Source organism: Aythya ferina (genome assembly GCF_964211825.1).
Source record: "Aythya ferina genome assembly, chromosome: 1".
Lineage (NCBI taxonomy): Eukaryota > Metazoa > Chordata > Aves > Anseriformes > Anatidae > Aythya > Aythya ferina.
This window is the reverse complement of record NC_140296.1, coordinates 119,453,965-119,467,514: the sequence shown is the minus strand read 5'-3', so window position 1 is coordinate 119,467,514 and position 13,550 is coordinate 119,453,965. Positions and strand designations below refer to the sequence as shown.

Below are 13,550 nucleotides of genomic sequence, written 5' to 3'. Positions count from 1 at the left end.
TAACTGCTTTGTTTCAAGGACTGTCCAAGAAGTCTAGATCTCTGTACAGCTGTGCATTTAAGAGTGCTAAAGGTCTTCTCAGGTGTAGTTCCTTTGCTCTTGGGTTGGAAATTTTGTTTTACAAAATAAAGAGATCTAATTTTCTCTTTGTTGGTATATGAATTGTACAATATGCCTGAGAAGAGAGCTGTGTATCAAAGCTGAGATGCTCTCTGTATTTAATGAGAGACAGCCCAAATGACTAATCCTCTAAAACCCACAGCTAATTATCACAGTCCTTGTGAATTTATTGACGTGAGATGTTGAAGCAGTGCAGAAAATTGACAATCAAGTCAGGAGAGAGAGGGGAAGCCTCATTTCTACTCTTCTAAGATTTTCTTTTAAAGAAGATTTAGAGAGGTGGTTCCACAGTTCTTAAAAACGGAGAGAGAAAGATAGCTGGTTAAAAACACGCGTGTGGAGGTGGTACAGTAAAGAAAGGTAGTATGGAAAGAAGGAAGGTCAGTATGACAAGCCTCTTTTCCGTAACCTGTGTTGGGGAAGACTTCATATTATGTAAATATCACTGGGAAAATCCTACTAAATTTTTTGTTCTTTACAGATTTATAAGAAGAAAGTGAATATGAACAAACAGATCTTGTCCTTGCGGGATTTCAAGGTTTCTGTTATTGATGAAATCAAGTGTTTAGTGCAAGAATTGAAATCCATACAGGCAGCGTTGGATTTATCAGAACATCTCCCTCTTCCCCCGATCCCTCAGTTACACCCAGATGAGGTTCCAGAAAAAAGATTTGAATATGACACTGACATCCTCCTTAAGTTCAAACAGGAGCAGGAGGCCAAGGCAAAGTTCCAGGAACCATTGGAAGAGTCTCCCTCATCTGGTGCACCTAGGCGTAGTTTTCTAAAGCCTTCTTCCCTTAAAGAGTCTGGCCCCGTGACACAGCCTGCAAGAGAACACCCAGTGAAAATAACGCCATCTGTGGTCGTAGAGCAGAAAAAGCTTTTTGAGATTGAGAAGGCAGAGCCAACTGAAATGGAACTGGAAATTTTAAAGAGGGAGAAGATAAAAAACCTATACTTGCAGGATTCCTTGATTAAAAAGGTAGGAAATCAGAAGTTTTTTTTTTTTGTTTGTTTGTTTGTTTGTTTTTTCATATTGAACAATCTCAATCAGAAATGAACCCCTTTCCTTCTGTCTTAGGACTGCAGATATTCTTGCCTTTCAGAATTTCAGGAAAATGCTATCTAGTACAAACTTACAGGGTAAATCAGTATAAATCTGTAAGAGTGACCTCTGTGCTAACTATAATAAATTGAAAATCAGATTTCTAATTTGTTATTGATTGTTATGTGAAACTATGAGCTCAGTAGCCAAAAAAAAAAAAAAAAGGCAAATAACGTTAGATTTTTTTTTTCTCTTCATCACTTTTTGAGTCCAGGCAATAGATCTGATTCTTATTTTTTGCTATGATTCATGAAGTTCTAAGCTTTTAAGTAACATGACTAGTCCTGACACTGTAGTCTTAAAAATAATTTTAAACGTGGCAGGTTTAAAGTCATGAGAAAGCTTCTTTATAAGCCATCCTTGATCTGGAAAAAGGACTACTGAAAGGAATGTACCAGAGGTGACAAAATTATGAATAGCATAAGAAAAGGAGAGTAGCAATCAGCTCTTAAAAGAAGGAGAGAGACCAAATGAAATGGTGAGATGGAAAGCTTGTTGTTCCTATGCAACCAATAACTCAATTTTGGATGTGGGGATAGCTACAATTTGATAAACTCTGGAAGAAGAAAAATCTATTCAAGATGTTAAATACAAACATAGTACTACAAGCTCTGGATGTCCATAAATCAGAGTTTAGGAGGGTACAGAGAGGAGCTTGCCAGAGGTGTATCACCATTCAGTTGTTGGCTCCATTTCATACCTTCTTTTCTCTAATATCTGTTGTTGGTCATTGACTCTTCGGTTTAATCTGACACAGATACCCTTATGTTCATGTGTATGGAGGTTTTGAGAGAATATCCAAATGCTGCTATGACCATCACATAGATATATATATGGCCACGATGGCAGCAGCTAGTACTGATTTAACTGTAAATGTCTAAGGGAAGAGCTGTCAGGTATTCTGAGAGAAGTGTGCCAAGGCAGAAGACAGTAATTATTGCTATGTCTGGGTTGTTACATGGACTCCTTAAATGTACTACAGACTACAGATGCAGTGAAAAATCCCTGTGAAGCCCTGGTGATTTTTGTGTTGTTATACCGAGAGTATAGAAATAATTGGAGTTAACTTTGTCTTTTTAAGTGCTTCAGTAATCATTAGTGGATAGCATGAGCAAGTTGTTGACTTGACAGAAAGAATTTTTCCCTTCTGCTCCTTTCTCTTGCTTTACATGTTTAACTCTACTCCGAATACTCTCTTCGTTCCTCATTTGCAGTTCTCTTTCACTCCAGATCAATGCACTGGTGATAAACTTTGATGCTGAACTTCGTGTCCTGCGGCACAAGAAACTGCAGCTGGATGTGCAGATGAAGCATGCTGACCTGCGCTACATCACGTGGTATGAAGAGCTGCTTATCCTGAATGATGTTGAGAAAACTGAGAATGATCTCCAGGGGCGTGTTACCACCCTCCGCAGTGAGCAGGAGGCCACGCAGGTATGTAGGCCATGTGTGCCTGGACTTAAAAATACTGCTGATGAGTGGTCTGAAAAGAAAGTAAGGCATCAGATAAATGGTGGCTTCTCTTTGCTTCCTTTTAGCACTGATCTAATATCTAGTGCTAAATTTGGAAAAGCAAGAAACTCTTGGTGATCAGCCTAGGATGGTTGCTTTTAACTTCCAATAGTTAATCTTTTCACAGTCTAAGTAGTCGTATTTTTATAGTTTCTTCATGATCTGGAGTCAATGACAAATCATATACTTTAATTTAAGAACATACTTCTGGGTTTTGCTTGATCGGAGCAGGAATTCAAAGAGAGAAAGTCAAGTTTTGCATTTCCAGATCTTCACTGATACGTCTTACCTACATAAAAGTTCAAAGGTTGTGTGCCTGTTGACTAAAGAAGGTTTTTTTTGTTTTGTTTTTAGTCAAAAGTGAACAGCTACCTTGCACTGATGGAGGATACAAATTCTGAGATTGTAAAGCTTCAGGAACATAAGAAAGCTCTTTATGCCGGCTTCCGAGCATCCCTTGGAGAAAACAACAAGTTCGCCCGTTTTCTGACCAAGGTTCTGAAGAAGAAAATCAAGTGCATGGAAAAAAAAGTAAAAAGAGAAGCAGGTTGGAGATGCTGTTCTAATTGTTTGGATTTGTTGCGCATACTTCTGTGCAGTAAAGTAAACGTGCCTCAGTCTAGCTGGATCCCCAGATACATCCAATGCTGAACTCGGTTCAAAAAAATAGAACAAAAAAAAACAAAACTCACCTACCTGGGTTTTGTTTCTGTACCACCCCATGTTCTATGGAAGCCAACCTGAATGATGATAACGGTGTAATTCAGCCTCTAACATGATTATATTTGGTCTGATCGCAGCTCCTACAACCTACTTCCTGTATGTCAATATTGAGGATTGATAATTGGTATGAAGAAGAGGCAAAGCTTTAAATAGCTGCTTCCTGTGCTGTGCCAATGGGAGCTATGGATAAGTGATTAGTCTGCCATATTCGTGACATTCTCCTTTAATCTGTCCATTGACTAATGAGAGATCACAGACCTAATCTGCTATCATCTATTAGTCACACGACTAAACATATTATGAAAGGATTTCATTTATTTTAGTGACTAGGTTTTAATTGTTAAGGCCAGGCAGTCTTACTGGGCTAAAACACTTGCACCCTCTCTTTGACTTGGCTTTTGATTTCTACTGGGACATGATTAGCAAAAAGTGCAATCAACAGTGATGCTTTTGTGACAGTTTTGTGCTTCTGTGCATTTTGCTTGGTTGTTTAATCTCTGTAGAAGAATGGTAAACCAACAAGGTTTAAATTCCAAATTCTTAACACACATAAAGAGAGGAAAAATTGAAGAAAGTCTCAAAAAAATTGCATGTGTTTGTGCATTTGGCACTACTAGGTGATTTCTCTCTTCCACATTTTTTTTTCTTTCTGTTAAATTATCAAATGAATGCAAAATGGGTGCTTTTTTGTTGATTGTTGGGGATGTGTTCACCAGCCCATTCACATAATGCACAGCTAGTGAATTTGAGGGGTGTTCTGCAAATCAGCAGTACTGTCCTTTTCTTCCAGATGAGAAATATGAGAGTGAATGGGAGAGTGATGAAGAGTCCACCTTGGGGAGTGATGAAGAAGATTCTAGATCTGAAGATGAAGTCTTTGATGTCTCCGTTTGTCCAAAGAGTACTAAGATATCATTTCGTTGGGTTGAGTACTTGTTGAGCTTTCGGGACAATATTGTATTTTTAAAAGGAATTTTTCATTATTCACCTCACATAAATGCCATTAAGGGCCAGAATGTGCCCAGTCCTCCTGGGTGCAGTATTTGTCCCCAGGAAATCTCAGTGAAGATAATGGAACCGCTGACAGTAGAGGGTACAGTAATTAAAAAGTTTGGAAAAATAAAACTTCTCTAAGTGCTAAAAATTAATTATTTTATGTAAATCACCATTCAGCATTTCATGGCTGTGTTTCTGGAGAGAAAAGGCTCCTCACAGAAGCGGAGCTGGAGTGAGGCTGCAGCTGCTCTCTGGAAACCTGCCGCCAGGCCTAGCTGGATCCCTGTTCAGAAAAGATCTGTGGGGACACTATAATAATGTTAAATTAAGCTCTTTGTTACCACCTCGTGGATTTATGCAGTAATTGCATGTTTCTAGGCTTCTCTAATCATCTGAAAAGGTAGGAGCTTTGCAAAATCCTCTTCATTCATTAATTCATTAATTAATTCATTCAGTAAAAGCAAGCAAGCTCTTCTTTTCTTTTGTAGGAGTTTAACTATTTTATGGTTTGTTTGTTTTTTTAAGATCTTTGAGTGAGATATCAGTGACCACTTAACAACACTGCTTTTTTTTTTTTTTTTTTTCCTGCTAGAATTTACCAGTAAATTACCTTTTTTTTTTTTTTTTTTTTTTTCCATATTGGATTTTTTCATTTTCATAAATTGAATTCTTTCTTAACTCCTTGTCCATCTCCTTTTTCAGAGAAACGTTGGGAAGAAATATAGAACATTTTTTACTTTTTATTAAAAAAAATCCAAATTACTGATTTAATGGGGAAATGACATTATATCAGCCTCTCCATATATGGTCTTTAAGTGTAATTTGCCTTGCCTTTTTTTTAATGTGAATTAATTTGTGTTAATAGTGCTGAATTAATTAGTATGACTGAAATTGCTGCACCAGGTAGAAATTCACAGATAAACAACTACATGTTCACGTAACTAAAGATTGTACTGGAACATGTATTAATTACTGGGACTGAATTAGTTACAAAGGCTAACTTTTGAGCACTTGGCTTTAATATGCATTTAGCCTTATTTGATGCATTTAGTCTTACTTCTGGAAACAAACTGTCTTGACTGAATATAAAGAAAAAAGATCCATCCAAGACACCTATCCTCTCATGGAGGAATTTGGCCCATAACATTTAAGTTGACAAAGCTCTAAGGAATCAAGAAAATGGTCTTATTATGGGAAATGCTGGGCAACCTGCACATTAGGAGAAGCTAGTAGCTCAAGCTTGTAGCTACTGTACAGTCGTAATGAAACTAAGCTATCCTCTGACCCTTTTCTTCTCAGACTGTGATAAGGCGCTCTTCCAAAACACCATCCAGCTCCGGGAGAAGTGGTTAGACATTGAAGAGTCTTTAACGAAGGAGAAGAGAGTTGCTGCTAACCTCAGAAAGAAATATAACGTCTTGGTCAAAATGGTATGGTGCTGTTGTCTTCTCAGAAGGCATGAGCTGGCTCCAGTACAATGAAAATGTTGTGCTATTGGTTTTGGCTAAGATTTAAAATGGAAATCATAACCTTTTACGTGGCCTCGGTTTGGGTAGAGATAACCATGCTAGCACCCAGGCAAGAGGCAGCTCACCATGGGTCACCCATCCTCCTGGAAAGCGTCAATCAAGGTGGTCTGCCCTTAGCTGGTAGGGGGCTGGATCCAGGTTTTTGGTCCAGTTTCTTCCCAACTGTCTAACCACATGCAGCAGCAGAAACCAGACTCTGATTCAGATGCAATGCCTGGTGCAGCTTGGCCCATCCCGTGTGCATGTGTATGGGGTTGGAGAATATAAAGAGTCACCCTAACACACATGCATACTAAAATAAACCATAAAAATGCTATCCTTCCATCTGTTTCTTTTGCTTTTAGTTATTTTCTTCTGCTCTTTGTCATAGTAATTATTGAATAAACTCACTTGGTGCAAGTTTTCCTTTTAGCTTTTTTGAGCTCCTGCATTCATCAAGACATTTGATTTATATTAATTCAAAAATATCTTAATTTAAAGGGTTTTCTGGGATAGAGGGAGAGTTCTGCCAAAATACCATTATGCAAGGCTTGCTTTTATTGTGTCTCAAAAATGTCCCAGCAAATATGCTTAACTTACAACGTTTTTTGTTTATTTTTTAAAGGCTTTCCTAAGTGCCAGCTGCCACATATTCACCCTGGGGTCTGACATTTGAGTTTGAATTGTTTCTTTCTCATGCAGAATCAATAAGCATTTCCAGGCATAAAACAATAAAAAAATATCTTGCAGACTCTGATCTAGAAGTGTATTGGACACTAAACAAAGAAACTGTCTCTTGATACATACAGGGCTTCTCAAGTAAGGAGATATATGTAAGTGTACATGTGTACAAAAGTATTCAGCATAGAATTTTGTTTGAATACATAGATGAACCTCATGTTAACCTATGAAACTCATCTGTCATAATACATGGAAAAAAAGAGCATTCTTTCCATGCTTCTTTTCCTTCAGATCAAGGACTCTAACACAGATCCTTGCTGTCTTGTGTATTTGAGCACTGTAAGGTTTTTGTCTGTCCACAATTTGTCTTTCTGCAGGCAAAAGCAGTAGAAGCCAGTCTGAACACAGCAGAGAGGGAACTGGACACCTTTCAGTGGGAAAAGCAGCAGAAACTTAATGAGTTATACGCAGTTGTGCCTTTAAAACTTCATCAGGTAATTCAAGATTTCATGTGTTTATTACTTTTACTTTTGACAGGTGCAGAATGGCCTATGTATATCTAAACAGTAGTGTTATTCGTTTTTTGAGCTTCTACTTCCTAATTTACTATAGTCTCCTTGGAGTGACAGTGTCATTAATTGAACTTCATAACACTATTTCCTCTAGGTTTGTTTTCCTTCAAGTAAGGACAGGTAGGGGCAGCACGTTTCTGAAATGTGTGCAGCCTTCAAGTGTTTTATAGGTTTGGCATGGAATATTCCTTCAGGTCTATGTTTGCTGATATTCTCCTGAAAACAAAACCAATAAAACAAAGAAACAAAACCACCACCAACAAACTACTGAAAGTCATGGGAGTTTTTCCCAATACAAGAATGCTGAATTGTATGCAAAAATGTATCCATCTGTGCAGCTGTTATCCCAGGGATGATTAGTAGAAAATGAAGATGAAAACTCAACACAATACTGTTATTTCCTCTGGGCTGCATCTTGTCCTCAGAGACAAAACATAGGCTTTTGCCTCTTGTGGCTCATACACCTCTGAAGCAAACTCAGCTCTCTCCATTTGTTCTCCCTACCTGCATTACAATGTTGGTAAGAAAGCAGAGCCTGTCACTCTTCTGTCTATGCAATTCTGCAGGTCTCAGTTCATTCAGCAGCACAGAGACACTCAACAGGGAGTCCCCTACTCTATTTCCAGTGCTACAGAAAGGAAGACAGCTTTGTACACAGGGAATCATCACAGGTCTAAGTGGCCTTTGAGCTGCTGAGTGGTAGTAATTCCCTGGCCCAAAACATGAGAACTGTGCCCACACTATTATCTCATTCCTTAGTTTTCAAATTCTTATACATTTGTTGTCCAGAGTGATCATCGGTGCCCTTAACAAGTCAAATTAGCCTTGTTTATGGGTAATTTCTGCTTCTGACAGGTGGAATACTTCGTTAATGGGGAGATACCCAGTGACCTCTCCCAAGCCCTGGTATTTACCAACCAGTCCTTAGAGTATCTGCAGAAGAGAATTGTGGACCTACGTAATGAAAAAATAATGCAGAGAGAGATGTATAAGAAGGCACAGCAGCAATATAAGCAACTTATCCAGGACAAAAAGGAGATGGAGATAAATATTCGCCGTGAGTAACAGACTCCAAACACAGCCTTCTAGTGCTTATGCTGTCCCCTCTCTGGGTGTGGGTCACTCAGCAGATGTCTGTCTTTACTCTCACCCAAATGTCACAGCTGGTTACTGCAGAAAATAAACCAGAGGGGATCGGGTGGATTGTTCTGATGAAGTATTGGTAGTTCTCCAGCACTGCAGAGTCATTAGGCTATGTTAAATAATTTGGGAACTTAGTAAAAGGAGAGCTGACTGAGATGAGACACTGGGAATCAGGACACACAATTACTATTTCTGGCTCTATGCAGGAGCTGCTAGAAAAAAGTTCTTTTGGAAAAGCCACATAAGCTTTTCATGCAAGTTCCTTATCTGTGTAACATAAGAACTATAAAAGCTCTATTCAAAACATTTACAAACATAAAATGCGGAAACAGACCCAGAGATGTCCTGGTGTCTACCACCACCAAACCCCCTTCTCCCAGCCCACTGAAGCCTTTTATGAAGTCTGTGGTGTGGAGGTGGCTCACTAGGACTGGCTGAGAGTGTGGCTTTGTGACAACACAGGTGTGATCACGGGCAAGAACCAATGGCAATATGCTGTTGTGATTTCTGTGTAGCTTTGTGTGAATTATTTATTCTATAGCGTATGCCACCAAGCTTAGACAGAAAGCTGGAGGTAAATTCTTATTAATCAATGGAAAGCAGTTCTACCATTTGTGCCATGCCTTCTCTTTTAGAACTGGAAGAGGAGTGCAATCGGATAATGATGCTGAAGTTTGGCCGGATGGTTGATTTTGAAGCAGTTCAAGCACGCTCTGTTAACATATGCTTGGAAGAATTGGAAGTAGAAATAATGCAGAAAGAATATGAGCACTCCCAGGAACTCAAAGAGTGGGAGGTAAGGAGCAGGAATAGGAGGAGGGCATATATTTGACTCTGTTATTCTATTAGGGCTTCATTTGCTGGGGCTGAATAGCTACACTAACATTTTTTGTGAATGTATTCATCCTATTGTCTTGACAACACTTTTTTTTTTTAATTATTATTTTTTTTAAACAACAACACTTTCCTCAAATGCATCCTTCAGTTCTTCCAGAGAGCTTTCCTTTGGTTTTCAGCTGGCATTCAGTACCTACTGCCTCCTCCCATCGCATCTGGTGACAAACTATTTGAGTGCAGGGCAGTGCTGGCTTATGTCTCAGACACTAGACTGTGCAGTATGAAAAGTGCTTGTCCCTGTCTGGGAGGCCTAAGGCGCAGCTACTGTAGTACAAACAGGCAACGCTCTTATGCTGGCCTTACAGAGTGCTGTCATTGTCTTTTTAAAAATATGGAGAGAATAAACAGAAAATGTGATGATCTCAAGAGATCCAGAAACTATCTCTATGAGCAAGTATCATGTCTTGTTTAAATTGTTTGACTGAGATCTTCCCCCACCCCTCCTGAGCAGTAAAGCATCATCACCTTTATCCTTTTTATATACATACATACATACATACATACATACATACATATATATATATAATGTATGTATGTACGTAATAGGTTTCATGATTTCTACTTTTTTTTCTGTTCATGTAAATCGCTACCATGTTTTGAGGTTAGCCTTGATGTGGGATACACATTGCTCCTTAGGGAAGTGAGTCTGGTGTCATTCAACACAGCACACATCTAGATGTGTTTTAAGGCTTCTGTAATGAACTCCAGAAGGGCACAAGTTGGTTTGTAATGAACTGTCCTGTCCGTTCCTCGCATGTTTATACAGCATGACACATTTTCAGGAAGGCAGAGTGTTCAGATTTCCAGCAGCTCCTTGCTCTCCTGCTTGTCTTGTGTTTGTAGCTATGCAAAGAACCCCCTCCTCCTCCTGGACTTGGGTACGAGAGCCAGATTTCAAAGTGGAAAGTCATAGCCCCAGACTTCTGTGTCTTTTATGCTGGTTTGTGGCAGGTGTAGGAGGCAGCTTAATACCTCACATGCATATGGCATAGTATGTACCTAACAGTTTTCTCTTTCCCATGTTTTTGCCTAACTGCTTTAAACAAAATGCTTAGTTATTTGCAATAATAGGAAAAAAAAAAAAAAAAAAGATATTGCATTAAACATATTGTGGGATCACATTGGTGTATGTAGGATCAGTTTGTTGTTTACCTCTTTCTGTGACATATTCTGCTTAGCACTTGTTCCCTATTTCATTCACATTGATTATCCTTTCTCAACCTAGTTCAACTTTTTTTTAATCATTCTAGAAAAGAACCTTTGACCTGCAGCAGAAGCTGATGATGCTGACAAAGGAAAATACCAGAAAGCTGCAGCAGCTGAACCGCTTCTGCCTTGAAAAGCAGCAACTTGAAACTATGCTGGATTCACTAAATGATGATCTAGTAAGCTTGTTATTTCCCTAAAGTAGGCCATATTTTAAATTCTCTGGTAATTTCTTAGATGCTTTCTGATACCAAAACAAACTCCTGTTATTTCTAATTAGAAAATGTCTTGCATGAAGTCAAAATTATTCCTTTGATACATGCAAACAGCCAAATGAGTTAAGGTGTATTCTTTGAGACCAAAGTATTAGGGAATAAGTCAGACTGAGCCTCAGTTGACAGTCCATCAATCTGACTTTGGAAGAGTTTGGACTGTGGCATAGTCATGAAGCTGTCCTGGGTCTTGGAAAGCCTCACTTTCCCAAAGGAAATATGTTTCCACTCTTAATTCTTGAGTGTTTTATAGGAGCTATTTTTTCTCTCTTTACAGGGAGCAGAGTTTCAGGGCCCCCGAAGTACGGACATCAAAGAGAAGGCCAGGATGGAGTCACTGCTGAAACACGGCGCTCATGACATTGCCCTCCTAAGGGAAGAAATCAATCTTCTCAGAAGAAAAGATGGATGCGTGAGAGAACAATTCAGTCTCCTAGCCAGAAAAGATGGGTGCTTCTTTCTACAGCCTTCATCACCACAGGACTCTGAGACACTCTCTGAACCCTTCCCTGTTCTTACACCATGTACGGTAACTAACAGCCCCAGTCTCCCTTAAAAATGGATGTATTTAACTGCAGCTGTAGTAATACCTAGAAGTGCAAAATGTATTGTTTTGGCTAAGCAGGGGGTTAGTTGTAAAGGGTTTTCCCTGTCAAAATATGACTATAGTGGCAGATGTGGAATAAAAATGGGGAAATGCAACCAGTAAATGGTGTTATCAATCCATTCAGAGCTCTGCACTGGACAGATGCTCTGTGTATGTGTATTGCATGTGCAGCTGTGTATGCCTGTTCGTAGCTCTCAGCACAAAAAGGGGCTTTGGAAGGCTGGGTATGAGAAAGTTTTGTCCATCTGAAACTATCTTTGGTACCTGTGTTCTCAGAACTGGTAACGGAGGTCTGTCTTGGGCATGCATCTTATTATTTGTTGAACATCCTAGCAGCAACAGCAGTTTTCTTGAGATGGGAAGTGCTGTGTGGTTGGAGAAGGCAAGGAGACCTTTGTCCCTGGGCCTACAGTGCGTTCTCAGATGGGTATGGTGCCAATTAGAGACCTGCCCGCTCTACAGAAGTGGGAAACTCACTACAGCGCAGGTGTCAGACTTACTTGGCATGAAGAGGCTGTAGCAACAGGTGGGCAGTGAAGTTAGCCTTTAATTCTGGCTTGCAGCAGTAGACCAGACTGAGAGCAGAGCCAGGCTTTGTCTGTTTTCAGTTTTTTATATATGTATATATATATATAATATATATAAAAATAATGTTTTAACTCTGGCACTTGGGATGCTGACAGTGAGCAACCATTTATAGCACTTACCTTGTCTTACCGTGAAGAGTTCCTTCAGCTCCAAAGTGGAGCGGTTTTGTTGCAACGTAAGAACATTGCAAAGTTTCTAACAATGTACAGGGAGGTTTTGGAAGTGTAGCTGTTTTTAAATTAAACAGCTTGAACAACCCACAGCTGCTCTTGCTCCTCTTCCCTACTCCCTCCCTGGTCATTACTCCTCTGTTAGGTATACCTTGAGGCAGGATCCAACCGTATCCTTGCCAGGCACAAGAACTGCCCCCGCTGGCTTCAGCACAACCCAGTGAAAGGCATTCGTGCTGGCAGCCTTTTCAGTGGTCCCTATGAAGGTGCTGTGCATTTTGTTTCCTCGGGGGGGGGGGAAAAGAAAACAGCCTTATCCCCAAACCTGGATGCTGGAAGTTTCTGAAGCAACAAAACCCCAGAGATGTTGGGGGGTCAGGGATTTGGGTGCCCACCCCAAATTTTATGTATCTATCCTTGGAGATGAATTAAAATCTCCTCTAGCTCTGCTCCCCCTACAGGTCTCACATCACTTAACTGGCACAGGCACTGGCAGTCCCTCTTCTCCTGAGTTCAGCATTGAGAAGGTTCACTTGGCTGGCCTACTGGAAACTCTAGCTGCAGGGAGATGGCACCTTTCCCCAGGTATCCTGTTTGCTATATTCCTGCAAGGGAAAAAAAAAAAAAAAAAAAAAGCGTAGGTTCATTCTGTGGGAGGATTTAGTGTACAGCCAGCCCCAGAAAAGACTTAAGCCTTTATTTTAGGTGTTAAAGCGTGGGTTTGTCTTTACAGATGGCGTCTATGTGAAGGGTTGTTTAAGTTGATTAGGCAGAGTGCGTAACTCCAGGCTACCCGCAGGAGCGTGTTCCTGGGACATGTCGTCCTGTGGGCGAGGAGAAAAGACCTTCCTGGTAGCGTTATCTTGCGTGAAGCCCTCGCTGCAAGAGGGTGCTAGATCTCGGTGGTGGCAGCTCTGTTTGGCCCCGTGTCTTGCGATGTCTCGTGCTGCTGGTTCAGTCTTGTGCTCTGACCAACAGCCCCGTGCCACGGATAGCTGTGGCCTTGTTCCTTCAGCCCTCCCGTTGCCTTGCTGAGGATACCTTCTGTCTCCGTAGCATTATAAAAGGCACATATACATCTATATACAAGTGCATAAATATATAAATAGGGGTGTTATACAAAAATAAATACCCATTCTCTTTTTCTCTTTAGAATAAGTCTTTGCAAAAGGCAGCTTGGTCCCTAACTGGTAGGAGAATGAGTCTCTAAGGGCCTCAGCGGTGGCGGGCTGCTGTTCAGATGTCCTGGTAGGTCCTGACTCAAGGATGTGATGACTGGATTCTGGGGGTGGAGGTCTCCTCTGGACTGGCAGCAGTCTAGTCTTTCTACCTCTTCAACTGGCACTAGGCCTAGGCAGCAAGGGCTTCCTGAAAGACAGAGGAGCGAGAGATCTTTAAAATGTACGCGGAAATGAGAGGTGCTGTGGTAGCTTTCTTCTCAGCAGTC

General features: G+C 40.3%; 2 protein-coding genes across 9 annotated transcripts in view; one reads left to right on the top strand and one right to left on the bottom strand.

Annotated features, from left to right (window-relative positions):
• CFAP44 (cilia and flagella associated protein 44) overlaps positions 1-11,448 on the top strand; it is a 41,594-nt gene extending 30,146 nt beyond the window's left edge. For all 3 annotated transcript variants that reach the window (XM_084506488.1, XM_084506490.1, XM_084506489.1), the window contains 10 exons: positions 602-1,105; positions 2,459-2,662; positions 3,095-3,287; positions 4,254-4,364; positions 5,759-5,889; positions 7,026-7,142; positions 8,076-8,277; positions 8,999-9,159; positions 10,511-10,645; positions 11,016-11,448. In XM_084506488.1, coding sequence (XP_084362614.1) covers positions 602-1,105; positions 2,459-2,662; positions 3,095-3,287; positions 4,254-4,364; positions 5,759-5,889; positions 7,026-7,142; positions 8,076-8,277; positions 8,999-9,159; positions 10,511-10,645; positions 11,016-11,294 — 2,037 coding nt within the window. In that variant the 3' untranslated portion in view covers positions 11,295-11,448. The remainder of the gene's footprint in view (positions 1-601; positions 1,106-2,458; positions 2,663-3,094; positions 3,288-4,253; positions 4,365-5,758; positions 5,890-7,025; positions 7,143-8,075; positions 8,278-8,998; positions 9,160-10,510; positions 10,646-11,015) is intronic.
• Positions 11,449-12,779: 1,331 nt separating this feature from the next.
• The window catches only part of BOC (BOC cell adhesion associated, oncogene regulated), a 40,486-nt gene continuing 39,715 nt past the window's right edge, over positions 12,780-13,550 (bottom strand). For all 6 annotated transcript variants that reach the window (XM_084506495.1, XM_084506491.1, XM_084506492.1 and 3 more), the window contains one exon: positions 12,780-13,471. In XM_084506495.1, coding sequence (XP_084362621.1) covers positions 13,287-13,471 — 185 coding nt within the window. In that variant the 3' untranslated portion in view covers positions 12,780-13,286. The remainder of the gene's footprint in view (positions 13,472-13,550) is intronic.